Below are 14,371 nucleotides of genomic sequence, written 5' to 3'. Positions count from 1 at the left end.
ACCAGTGAAATATGTTTTGGTTGCATATTGAAATAATGCCATGTTTAATTAAAGTATTTCAAATGTTTCTGTTTAACTATGTTCATATCAAAATCTTTTTTTCAATGTATGAGTGACCAAAGTTTAGATTAAGTAAAACAAAAACTGAATATAGCCAATGCATTGGGTGACCATTTCCCCTCCAACCGTCTTCCCCCTGAAGCAGTTACATGTTTTCCTTGTTGCTAAAGAGCCACGCTTTCACACCATCTTATTTAACTATATGGCTTTGTTATGTTGCTGACATAAAACACATCTGTGAAAATGAGGACGGGATTCCTAAACGTCCATCCGTCCATCTGTAGGAAGAATTAGTATCAGGTTTCCAACAGCTGATACTAACCTGCAAGAAATCCTCATAAAAGACAAAGATGTGCATCCCAGTAGCAGGGGTTACTGCTCCAAAACCCCTCCTTCTGGGTTGGAAGGCGCCCTCTCCCATAGGTGTGTCCTCACTGTCCTGTGTATGACTAGGAAGGCCATGGGGAGGGCTGGCCGGTGAGAAGGTCCAAGGCAGAGCGCTGGGGCCAGGAAACATCCCATGCAGGGCTACCCTGCAGCCTCATTACTCTGTGCTACTCACCAGTGCTGCTCCTTCCATATGGGGGATACTCCCAGTTGATAAGAAAATCCTGGAGGAAAAGTACATGTCTCCTCTGTGTGCTATTCTAGGCTGGACTGTTCTTGGCCTGCTTGACATGGATGCTCTATGGTTTCAGAAATGTGTCTTGACACAGAGCAAATCACTCGTGGCCTCGGGAAGCACAGATGGCGAATGCAATGGTTTGGAAACACAGGCACCTCACAGGAATCCTAGATTCCTGATGTTAAAATAAACACAGCTGAGTGGCAAGTCAGATATTCGTCATAAACTCTAGAATCTTTTCTGATGAATGTCCACACAAGTGACACTCAATGCTGCAAACACTTGCCTCAATGTTCGTGCTTCCAGGTATAAACCTTTTTTTAGTGTTAGATGTGTTGCAGGCATCAGCCCTGTCACTGACACCAGCCCTGATAAGCTGTGCCCACAGCGTGGAAAAAGCTTAGCAGTTTTGTTATACATTTTCTTTTCTCCCAGCTATTCTTTTTTGTGCATCTTTCTTGATCTTTTTTCCCCTTTCAATTCCATTACTATATTCAAAGCAGCAATAAATACTCAAGGGCTTAAAAAGAGAAGAATTCTCGAGGCCCTCACTAAATTGCAGTTTAAAGACTCAAGACTACATTGCCTAAAATACATGTTCAAGTATTCTTTTGTGACTTAGAGCACAACAGTAGTACTTATTGCACATTGGTTCCCCAGAGTCCCTTTTCAAGAGTTGGGGGTGGGGCAGTGCACGGCCCGCAGCCCTGGCAGAACCACCTTGCCCTTGCGGTGCAGGTCCCCTTGGGCGCCAGTGTTCAGGCGCTGCACCAGCAGCTTCTCGTAGAGCAGGGGGTGGTAGGCCCCGAGTGTGCAGGCCGCGTCGTAGTACAGCTCGTGGTAGTGGCACAGCTCCGTCTGCCTGACGGACGGGAGGTATTCGTACACGTGCACCTCACTGCACAAGGACATCATGAGGAGGATTCCTGAGGTGGAAAGAAAATGGAACCCGATGAACTCCATGTGGGAAGTTCCTGTTGGCAGGGTGGTGGGGAATGATGGTGACCAAAAAACATTGCTCTGCAGGCTTCCCACTTCCAGTGATTGGGTATACTGGTTCATGGGTGTGGGGCATATGAAGATGTAATACTAGCCTGGCTTGTGTGGCTCAGTGGTTGAAAATTGACCAATGAACCACGAGTGCAGTATTACAACTTGCCTGCAGGTGGCAGTGAAAAGGCTTGGAGGGAGTCTGTTCCCCAGGCGGTTCTGAGTGGCAATGGCAATGGCTACTCATCCATGGGGACTGCAAGCATCTATATCCTAGCTGCTCTCTGCAATTCTGATTCTAAAGTGTCAGTCAGTTTGTTGTTCCTCTTCCTAAAGCAGTTCTCACACTTCAGACTGAAGTGAATGGTCTGGACAGCTTGTTAAAACGCAGAGTCCTGGACTTGTCCCCATTCCCAGAGATTTGGGTTCCAATGGCTTATGCTGAGGTTGAGGAAATGGAATTCTTAACAAGCATTCCTAAACTATCTGTGGTGAAAGCCCATTTAGAAAGTCCCAGTCGATCACAGAGCAATACTTTTGTAAAATATAGTAACAATGAATTATTAGAGATACATATTTGGATGACATTCGGTGTCAAATTTCTGTAAAAATATTTAAATACTTTCCATTTCCACAGTAATCTGGTTGTAGACCAATCACAAGTATTCCTAGTCCAGTGCTGGCTCACCACCCATGCTGGTCTAAGACATATACATTCTCTGAAAAAATCTGCTGTCAGGGATTCCCCAAGCTATCTCACAGTAGCCAGACATTCTACCTGCTGGGCAATGGACACACCCAGGAGATCTTGGGGTAGGTTCCCTATACATCCTTACCGTCTATTGTCTTGGTTTCAAAGGGCTACTAGGTGCTTGAATCTGATTTTTTTAAAGTTTTTCAGAAAAGATTTTTAATCTTGCTGTGAGTTAACTACATTTCAAATCACTATTTGCTAAATATACAATACTAGAGGCCCAGTGCACAAAATTTGTGCACTGGAAGGGTCCCTAGCGGCTGCTGGCTGCCAGCTGGGGCCTCCCTCCCTTCCCCTGGCTGGTCCCGCCCCCTGGTCGAACTCCCGGACAACTCCCGGTGGAGGGGACAATTTGCATACTACACTTTTATTATATAGGATAGAGTTTGTCATAAAACTAGACAAAATGTTATGGTTTCACTATAAGTAAATAGGTACATTTTAGCATTTTCATAAATATTTTTTATTTATTTTAATTTTTTTTATTGATCTTAGAGAGGAAGGGAGAGGGAGAGAAAGATAGAAACATCAGTGATGAGAGAGAATCACTGATAAGCTGCCTCCTGCACACCCTACACTGGGGATTGAGCTCACAACCTGGGCATGTACCCTTGACCAGAATTGACCTTGGGACCCTTCAGTCTACAAGCCGATGCTCTATCCACTGATCCAAACAAGCTAGGGCAATATTTTACATTTTAAAATAACTTCTAGGGCTTCAGAAATACAGAACTTGCCAATTAGTTCATGACAGTCCCAACTGAAGGGCAATCAATGAAGGTTCAGAACATGTGGCTTCTCAGCTGAGCATCTGTATAATTCCTACGTGACACAGACTTAGCAACAGTGTTCCCTGTGTCATGCTGTACCCATATGTATGAGTGGCTTCCTGTGACTATGAGGTTTTGCCATGCACCCTAAAATTTATGTAGTAGCAGAATCTGCTCTGTTTAAATGGCAGCCAATGATAGTAAAATTAGAATGGCAGCACCTTCAATAGGAAAATTACATTATACTCATTGGGTACATGTAAAAGATGGACAAAATTTATGCTACCAAAGGTGGAGAATATTTTTATTTTAAATTATTTTTCAGGATTCCTGGTCAATTCATTTAGCATGTGAATACATTTTAATTTATTCAGGCTGTTATTACACGTAAATTTGAGTTTAGATTCAGACTTCAGCATATAATAAGTATTGAAAATCATTATTAAATGTGGATAAATCTACACATTGGTGTTCCTAAGAGTTGTTAATAGGACTTAGTAATACACAAAACCCTGAAGATGGCATTTCTTCTGGCAAGTTCAAAGTATGTGTATCAGGGTACAGGGGGTATGGGGAGTAAATTCTGTGGGGGAGGGGGCAGGGTTAGGACAGGACTAGAAAGACCAGAGCCCAGGTACTATTGGGAGATCTCTTCAATTAAATTCAACATTTATTAAATGGGGCACAGTACTAACCATTGAGGATTTAGAAAACATTTAAGGAAAAAAGAAATTAGCAAATTAAACTAAAGAAGTAACCTTTAAATTAACAATAGGGGCTAAACCCATAACCTAAAACTCTAAGGGTGACTTGAGGAAAGTGTCTTAAACATTGTGCTGAGGAAAGTGTTGGGCACCACATCAGCCTCTCTGCTGAGGAGCTGCGATGCTGAGCCCCGTTGTCCAGACATGACAGCCATCACCAATAAGATTCCAGGTCGGGAATCCCCACCTAACCCCTGAGCTTTATGACTGGCTGTGAGGACTATATAAGCAAGGATACAAGGCAAAATCAGCAAAGGAAAAGCCACAGGGGGAGAGAAGTCCAGGGGATCCAGGGGAGGCTTCCAGAATACTGTCTGAGTGGTCACACAGGATTACTCATTATCCCAGCAACACATGTGAAATGTTGCCAAACAGGAAAGCTTCTTAGAGAACCAGTACTTAAGGTTAACACCGGGAGCTAGCCACACAGGAAGGCTCTATCTGGCACAAACCAAAACTCCAGACTCGAAGGAGGAAAGCAGGTGAGCCACACTGCTTGCACAGACAGAGTGAACCATTCTTATCTTACCAGTTATGACAGTGGGAACCCTCCCCAAATCCAAGTCCCCAGATGCCAACCTTGTACAAGGCCTTTATGGAGCAGCAGGCAGGCCTTCTATGCACAGATACTATATACATATAAATTCAAAGTATCATGTGACTTCGTAATCATTTCCCCGTGCCGTATTGACACAGGGAATTAAAATCTGCTGATGATACAAATATTTCTACTATTTCTTTCATTTCCTCTCTTATGATTGTTCAGGATTATCCAAAAAGCAAGAATACAAATCATCTAATACTATGCTATTCAGTAAAGAATTTTTTTAAATAATCGCTTTAGGAAGTTTTAGGTTAAATAATTTTATTTATAGATTACTAAATAGAAGCTGTTTTGTCACTAACAAAATTTTACTGCTTTCGATATGGAACTATAGTTTTTGGTAGGCAGATTAATATTTAAAACTCTTTTTCATGTGTTTTAACAAGCCAATCTAATGGGCATGCAGCCAGCTTTTTAAAATAATTAAACATAATTCAATTAATGTTAAGTTTCTTTGGCCAGATTTTAAAAATGAGTCCATACTAGGGATTCATTTAAAGAAAAAAAAAGCGTAATTTTTCCAGGCAATTATGACTCAAGAGGCATTCATGTGCCAAATTGCATTTTTAAAATATTGTATAATGCAACATAATTATCAAGCCAATTAAAAAGAATTTACACTAGTCTTAATAAAAATGTCACATTACATAACAGCATAACAAGCAATGTGTATTCATTTGCTCAGAGTATGGATAAAAAACAAACTTCAACTCATGCTCTGATTATCACAAATTCAGAATGAATGAGGCTCCTTCTCTAAAACTCTACTCTGCAGATATCGATGTATCTGATGTGCTTTCAGAGTCTAGTATAGTTAATTGTTTAGCCTTTAACTGTACTGTAATTACACTAAAATTTTCTTGCTTTTCACCTGGCAATATTTAAAATAACATCCAACATCATTAAAAATAATATATTTTTCTCCTTGATGAACATATTCTTTCAACATGTGGCAAAATAAGCTATGTATAAACAGAACATAACGGCAGTGACAAGAAAAATACTGGCTTATTTCACTTCCATTAACTACTGAATACAATTTTTATGTTAGGTAAATTAGAAATATCTGAGACTGACCAATAGAACACTTATATTTTTCAATGAGTGATGAGGGTGAAAGGCTGAGTGTATTGAATATGCAGTCTAATGGAAAGCTAACAGCTGTTTTTTAAAGTTAGATTTCTAGAAAATATTTGTAATTAAAAGGTGGTTTGGAAATTTAAACTTCTTATAATAAAAAATAATTGAAGAGGCATCTTCTTTCTATCTATCTATCTATCTATCTATCTATCTATCTATCTATCTAAAGTCTAAGCGACCGAATGACTGAACGACCAGTTGACTGGTTGCTATGGTGCTCACTGACCACCAGGGGGCAGATGCTCAATGCAGGAGCTGCCCCCTGGTGATCAGTGTGCTTTCACAGCAGGAGCGCCGTTCAGCTGCCCGACCCATCCCGGTGGCCCACCAGCCCAGCAGCAGCCACTCACTCCCTCAGTAGTCCTGCAGGTCCAATCTCTGGAGAACAGGCTAGCTAGGCACTGACAGACCGTCTGGCTTCCCCTCCCTAGACGCACTGCAAGGAAGAAACAATATAAAAGCGGCCGCCAGTTGGTTCCCGACAACTGGCATGAATGTCAGCGGGATGGATCCAGATCCTGGGCCGGCGAGGGCGTCCCACTGCCTACCCGGAGGGCCAATCGCGTCCTGGCCAACCCCCCCTAACCCCTTCGGGATGGGCTCCAGACGCAGGGCTCATGGCTGGCGAGCACCGCTGTGGTGGCACCAGCTTCTCCCGATCGGGACTGACTGGGGCCACCACATGGCAGGTGCAGCAGGGCCGGGATAAGCAGGAGCAGCAGGCAGGAGTGTCAGGCAGCAGTGGACTGCCAGTTTCAGCCTGATCCCCACAGGCTACCCTAAGGAATCCCACCCGTGCACGAATTCATGCACCAGGCCTCTAGTAGTAAATAAAATTACATAATGTGAGAATAATACTTGAAGGCCACTATTTAGCTCATTTATTTGGTGGTAACTAACACACATTCAGGATTCATTATTTACAGGGAAATGCAAATTTTTTTCTAATCAACATAATTGCAATGCATTTTTACATAATCATAAATATGGGTGTTCTGTGGCTTATCATTTTGTGTTAATATTTCATTATTTTGTGTTAATCATGAGTTTGGATGCTATATTGGAAAATCAAAACACAAAAACCAGTATAAAACAGAAAAAAGAAAGGAAATTATCACCTGTTAAGCATATTATGCTTGTGTGTACATTAAATACTGTAGCCTGAAATGATAGTGTTTGCACTGAAGAATTGCAGAAATATTACTTATAATCAGTAGTGCCTGCCTTTTAAAAGGGTGGGGGGGGGTGTTGGTGGTTTCTACAATAAAAATGTCAGTTGTGGATTTAAGTGAGCTCACCTCTGTGCTGCTGGTGCGCCCTGTGCTACCAGCCTGTCTGCCTGGCGGTGCTCAGCCTCTGAGCCAGGCTGGGTGGATGCCGGCTTCATGTAGGTGGCAAACCAACCCAGCCATGCTTTGTGACCCCAGGTGAGCTCACCGGCCTTCTATAAAAATATGTCTTTATGAGAGCAAAATGGAAGCTGTGAGATTCCAAGTAAATCGCTATTTATCCTCAGTGAGGCTATAGTACAAAGGGACTTCACAGTGCCAAGTTACAAGGTCAATCTCTCAAACCTAGCTAGGGATGAGAGAGAGAACTGCTACTCATATGCGAACAACTAGCTCCCCAATAGGCTGTGGGTTAGAAACCCAATAAGATGAAAAAGTTGTTCCAAAGAAACAAGTCTTTATGGATCCTCTAATGAATGTGAGCCATGTTACTTCCTTTGAATTTAGTAAATACATGTGCAGTCCAAGAGGTGCAAGGGCCCCTTCATTGCTTCTGTAGAGAAAAGGATTGTACACATAATATATTTCCAATGTATATCTACTGGGTGCCTCTTTCTCTGAACTGTAAGACAAATATGGGCTCTGATCAGAAATTCAAGGAAAAAGAAGTATATTAGCACTTACCAACAAGTATCAAAATGTCATACCCTTTGCTCAGCACTAATACTCCTGAGAACTTATCTTAAGGGAATGGTTTAAAGGAAAAAATCTATATATTCACATATAGAATAAATTATAGTATATTATTAGTACATAGATATAATAATGGTTCATCAATATGATTGTTTGATACTATCAAATAATTTGAAAAGTATTTCAAATTATTCAACAACTAAAGGCAGGCATAAATTATGAAATACCTATTTGATGTAATGATATGGCCTCTACAATATCAAAGGAAGCAAAAGTCTATTTTTACCTTGATTTATCTTAATGAAAGAAAGATCTTTATACATTTGGGAATATAGTCTTATTTGACCAGCATAAAGTTTTAGATGAGGCACATCACAATAATAGTAAACAGTAAATATTAGCTATTGTGCTAGGAACATGATACTTCAAAGATAAACGTACTATTAGTATCTTCATTTCTAGTTGAAAAAACTGAGGTTTAGATACATTCAGTAACTTGCTCAAGATCACATATTTAGTTGGCTGTTGGAGCCAAGATTTGATTCTGGTCTCTGTAGAGTCCAAGATATCAACCATACAGAAGGAGGTGGATATCCTTCTACATGTGAGACCAGTTGAACCGTAGGTGAGAGTCTATAAGGTGACATAAGGTACAACTTCCTGTTCTTTTGTTCCTCCCTGCATTCATTAAGCTGACATTTATTGTGTGTCTGTTGTGCGGTGCTATGAATCAAAGGAGCCCCTTTTATTACAACAACATTTAGAATAAGTAAAATCTAGATGAGGTCAAAATTTGGAAGAGTATAGAATAAAAAAAATCAGGATGGCATACTGAGTGGGGGGTTATTTGGTGTTTTAAAGAATGTTTAAATATTTAATTATAATGTATATCTCCCATTTTTGTAAGCCCTGCAAAGGAGAATCTTAAAAAAAGTTGGAAAGAAAAATCTTATAAAGCAAGACAGGATCACTCTCTTCCCTAAGTTTTGTTGAAGGCTTTGCACCAATATCTATGTCAGGAGAAATAAATCTCTAAATCTCCTTTGACGTATATCTTTAAATAAGTGAGATTTCTTAAAAAGTTAGTCAAAATTTCACTAAATCCACATAATAACCTTGTTACTAAAAGTCAAAATGTATTTGCACAGTTATACTAAAGTGTTTTGAAAATAATTGAGTAATCAGTTACAGTTTTTACTTAATTGCAGTAAATATTCATCTCTTTAATAATAATTCTTCAAAATATTTTGTTTAGTAAAATTGTTTGTGATAATATGATGTTAAAAAGGTAGAAAACATGGTTTAAAAATACTCATTTAGAAATTGAGATAACTAACTTCAGTATAATCATAGATATTAAAACTAGTATCTTGTTAATATTAAATATCAAAAGAATGAAACTAATTACAGTTTGTTCCCATGTACAAAAATTAATTCAAAGTGGATCAAAGACATAGATATAAGATCTGAAACAATAATTACACAGAAGAAAACATAGTTACTAAACTTATGGATCTGATGTAAACAGCATTTTATGAATTTGACCCCAAAGGCAAGGGAAGTAAAGGCAAAAAATAAAATAAAATAAAATAAAATAAATGGGACTATCAAACTAAAGAAGCTTTGGCATAGCAAAAGAAACTACCAACAAAACAAAAAGGCACTGACTGAATGGGAGATGATATTTGCAAACAACAGCTCCAACAAGAGATTAATATACAAAATGTATAAAGAATTCATACAATTCAACACCAAAAAATAAAATAAAATAAGCCAATTAACAAAAGGGCAGAGGACCTTAACAGATACATCTCCCAAGAAAACACATGGTCAACAGGTATTTGAAAAGATGTACAACTTATTAGCTATTAGGCAAATGCAAATAAAAAATTAGAAAAACTACAATGAGATACCACGTCACACCTGTTAGACTGGCTATTATCAACAAGACAAGTAATAACAAGTGCTGGAGAGGTTGTGGAGAAAAGGGAACCAATGCTCATTCACTGCTGGTTGGAATGTAGACTGGTATAGCCACTATGGAAAACAGTATGGAGGTTCCTCAAAAAATTAAGAATAGACTTACCAAATGACCCAACAATCGCTCTTCTGGGTATTTACCCCCCAAAACTGAAAAACATCTATTTGCAATGATATATGCATAACCTATGTTCATTGCTACATTATTCACGGTGGCCAAGACATGGAGACAACCAAAATGTCCTTCTAAGGAGGATTGAATAAAGAAGGTGTGATACAGCCCTAGCCAGTTCAGCTCAGTTGATAGAACATTGGCCTGCGGACCAACGGGTCCCGGGTTTGATTCCAGTCAGGGTCACATACCTCGGTTGCAAGCTCCTCCCTGGCCCGGGCCCTGTTGCAGGAGGCAACCAATCAATATGTTGCTCTCACATCAATATTTCTCTCTGTCTTTCCCTCTTTCTTCTTCTCTCTCTAAAAACCAATGAAAAATATCCTTGGGTGAGGATTAAAAAAAAGAAAAGAAGATGTGGTACATATATACTATGGAATACTACTGAGCCATAAGAAACAACCATATGATTTCACTCATATGTGCTATATAAAACTGAAACCTGTGGACAGATAGCAGTGTAGTGATAGTCCAAGGGAAAGGGGTGGGTGGTGGTGGGCGGTGGAAGGGGCCAATATATGGTGACAGAAGGTGGTTGGACTTTGGCTGGTGGAAACACAATGCAATATACAGATCATGTATCATAGAAATGTACACTTGAAACCTATATGATCCTATTACCCAGTCACCCCAATAAATGTAATAAAAAATTAAAAATATATATTTTAAATAGGCTTGTAATGAAAGTATAGTTTAAGTTACTTAATATTAAAATGTATTTATATTTCATTAATATTATAATTGTTCACCTATGTAACTCCAATTAAGTTTCATTATTAAAAAAGCATAATAAGTTATTAGCTTTGGTAAGTTCTCTGAGTAAGTGAATTGCACACTTCTGAAGTGTTTTTCCAACAATACTAGTAAAATGGTTTCAGTGAAGAGGTCAGCGTGTTCCTCAAACCTACACGAGCTGTTCTTCCTCTGTGAGTAGAAACACAGTTTTTGCATTTGCAGATAAAACAAGAAGAATTTACGTATTTGAGACATATTTGTGCCTAAATTTGATTTTACCAGAAATCTTGCCCAAAGAAAACTTCTCCATAAGAACCGCTAATGCATAGGTTGCACAGAACCCAGGAAAAGCACAGCCCTGTGATCGCACTGAGATTTTGGATACTACTGATGCAGAAGTATCCCCAGGCCACTCTCACTAGGAAACACTCAGAATGGTGCACTGAACAGAAATTTCTTCCAGACCCACCTTCCCTTCAGCAGTAATTGCTAGATCCGGAAAAAATGGCAGCCGAATAGGCAGATCTTTCTTGTACCTCCCAGGACCAGATTTGAAATAAAATAAAGTGGAGAACATACACCTGGAATTACCAACTGAGGTCCAGCTGAGGAGGAGACATATCAAGGAAGGACAAAACACCGGGAGACTGGTAGGAAGGGTGAGGTGATGAGAGAAGCTGGCCCAGCTTCCAGCAGTGGCAGGCTGGGAGGCCAAGAGTGAGGAGGGAGCTGCCTGGAACCAAGGCTGGGCTTCACAACCCGGAGCACCAGAGCCGAGAACAGCGGCCGACATAACATCCAGCTGGCAGGGCTGCATGTCACTGTGGAACCTGGACAGGGCTGCATGTCACTGCGGAGCTTGGACGGTAGATCAGAGCCAGTGGGAGAGAAAGCGCAGGTTTTTTTTGTTTGTTTTTTTTTAAAACCCAGAGCACAGGAGTTTTTATTTGTAGCTACTCACCCTAAGCTACCATGCCGGGAGGGAGGTGAGGACTTGAGGTGCCTAAGGAGAAGGTAGCGTGGGAAGCATTGTGGGGAGATGTGGAAAAGCTTCAGGCAGTTCAGCCTTTGGTTGCACACCCCCAAACTGAAACCAACACTTTTCCTGAGAGGAGCTAGCCACTCCCAGTAGCCACAGGGCAGGAAAAGAACCCCCCCACACCCCCACCTTGGGTAATACAGCCTGTCCCAGCCTCAAGAGCCTTGCCTACCACACCTTGCAGTTTGATGTTCAGAGGAAATAAAAGCAGAGGCCAAGCCTACAGGTTTGAACAGTTTTGGGGAGCTTCAGTGACTGGACTGGAGGAGGGGCCATCAGCCCCACTATCCCAGGAACCTGAATGGTGCTGTCCCACACGGGAGAGCTGATAACTCCAGGTTTCCAGCCGATCCCACTGGACTGAGTACAAGGATCACTGCCCAGCCAAGGGCAAAGTAGTATTTTGGGCCACTTGCAGAGGAGTAGATCTGGGACAGGGAAAATACATCCACCACATTCCCTGAAAACTGAATAGCACCTGCCCCACTTAAAGCCCTTTCAGAAACAAACGTTTGAGATTAAGATTGACAGCTGGCTAGCAGGCAAAGGTGGACAGAGGTGGAGCCTGGGAAACCAGTAGAAGTTTGCTGACCCATTCTGAGCCCCATGCTGCTAACAAACCTATTTTAGAGGGCAGACTGGCCCCGCCTGCTTGCAGCCAAGTACTATGGAGACAGACACAAACTGTGGATCACTTGTAGCTTAAAGCAAGTTGCTGAAAGCCAAAGGAAGACAGTTACTGACAGTGGTAAGCACCTAAGTACCTCACAGGAAGCTCAGAACTGGCAGACAGAACAGTCAGCCACAGCCATGAGAAGAGTAGGATCCAAAGGGAGCGCCCATGGGGCACTAAACTCTGATGAAACAAATGCCACTTCACTTCTTTTTATTTTTTCTCCCTTTTCTTCTTCTCTTTTCCTTTTCATTATTCTCTTTCCTTTTTAAATTTATCTTCTTTACCTATCTGCTTTATTGATTTTTTATTATTCTAGTCCCTTGTTTCATTCATATATCTAATTTTCCTCTTCCCTTTTCCTACTCAACTTTTTTTTCCTTTTTTTCCACTATTCAATTTTTTCTTTTTCTTTCTCTCTTTTCTTTTTCTCCTGATTTCTCGTCTTTTTTTCTTTTCTTATTTTAGGTCTATCTGCTTTTTCCTATATTTTCCTTTTCAATTTTTTTTCTTTTCTTACTCCTTTATTTTAAACCATTTTCCTTCCCATATTCCCCTAATTTTTTAATTTCCTTTATTTCATCTCTGCAACTATATATTTCTTCCCCTGCCCCTTTTTTGTTTTTTGTTTGTGCTATTTTTTTGGTTTGTTTTATTTTCTCCTCATATTTTTTTTCATTCTTTCTTTCCTTTCTATTATTCTTGCTCTCATATCTCTTTCCTAATTCTATCTTTTCTGGTGGTTGCTTTTGTTGGTGCTATAGGGGTCTTTTGTATGTCTTTATTTTATTTTTGTTTCATGTTTGTTGTACTGTATTTTGTTCTTTTCGGTTAGCACCTCCACAACAGCAAGCACAACATGTTCAGAGATGAATCACATACCCAGCGAGCCTCAGAAGAGACTCCATCCACCAATAGGACAATCATATTCAAAACCCAAGTACAACAGGAGAACCCACATAACTCAAGCAAGGGGCCATTCTAGAGCACCTAGCTCAGGAGATATAAGAGACTGTACAACTGGGTCCCACAGAACACCTACTACATAAGACCACCCCACAAAGTCTGGGAGGCATAGCAGTTTTATCTTAATGCAAAGAAATTAAAATAAAGGAACAACAAAAATGTGACAATAAGAACCCCAAAATGAAGGAAAAGGAGGAAACGCCTTTGTCAGATAAAGAATTCACAGTAATGGTAATAAGGGTGCTCAAAAAACTCAAAGAAAGTACAAGCAGGAAAAAAGAAGATGGCGGCATAGGTAAACACCTGAGATTGCTGCCGCAAACAACCACTTCAAAAATACAACTAAAAGACGGAATGGACATCACCCAGAACCACAGGAAGGCTGGCTGAGGAGAGACTCTTCAACTAGAAGGAAAGACAACAGCATACCGAGGCTCAGAGGAGGCGCAGTGTGGAAAATATAAAGGTGCGGTGGTGTGCGCGCAAAGCTGGCTGGTGGCTGGGGGCGTGGTTGTCGTTTTCAATCAGGAGGGAGTCTCAGACTCTGAGCTCCAGATCCGGGCGAGTCTCTAGGGACTTAGACTCAAACGGGAGAAGCAGGATTGTCTGGCATCAGTTGAAATGTGAGGGCAGCTTTCTCTCCAAGGTTTGCAGCCATTGCTGGGGTTCTGAGAAGCAGAGCCTCTGGGAACGGGACTAAGAGCAGCCATAACTGCTCCCTCCGCCTGCCCCGTTGATCCCGCCCCGCCCAAGCCCTGAGCAGAGCCATTTGCCGGATAGCCTCAGGCAAAGGCTAGATTAGCACCTCTCCAGAGGACAGAAGTTTTCCCACAGCTGATTCTCACAGCCAGTCGGCCTGGTGGTCAAATCCCTCTAGTATTAACTACAACAATCAAGGCTCAACTAGAACAAGAGTGCGCACAAAGACCACAAGGGGGTGCACCAAGAAAGCATAAAAAATGCGGAGACAAAAAAACATGACAGAAATGGAGGATATAGAGCTAAAAAACGCAATTTTGAGGGCTTGCAATAATGTGCTAGAAGCAGCCAATAAACTTGATGAGAGCCTCACGAAAACTAATGAGACCCTCGATGCTATGATAAAGAACCAACTAGAAATTAAGCATACACGGACTGAAATAAAGAATATTATACAGACACCCAATAGCAGACCAGA

At 40.8% G+C, this 14,371-nt stretch overlaps 1 protein-coding gene across 1 annotated transcript in view; it reads right to left on the bottom strand.

Annotated features, from left to right (window-relative positions):
* Nucleotides 1-1,354: 1,354 nt before the first annotated feature.
* Nucleotides 1,355-14,371, bottom strand: part of ST6GAL2 (ST6 beta-galactoside alpha-2,6-sialyltransferase 2) — a 38,339-nt gene continuing 25,322 nt past the window's right edge. The window contains exon 5 of the mRNA XM_023751373.1: nt 1,355-1,611. Coding sequence (XP_023607141.1) covers nt 1,355-1,611 — 257 coding nt within the window. The remainder of the gene's footprint in view (nt 1,612-14,371) is intronic.

The sequence above is a fragment of the Myotis lucifugus genome, unplaced genomic scaffold (genome assembly GCF_000147115.1).
Source record: "Myotis lucifugus unplaced genomic scaffold, Myoluc2.0 scaffold_21, whole genome shotgun sequence".
NCBI lineage: Eukaryota > Metazoa > Chordata > Mammalia > Chiroptera > Vespertilionidae > Myotis > Myotis lucifugus.
This window is presented reverse-complemented; position numbering and strand designations above follow the sequence as displayed.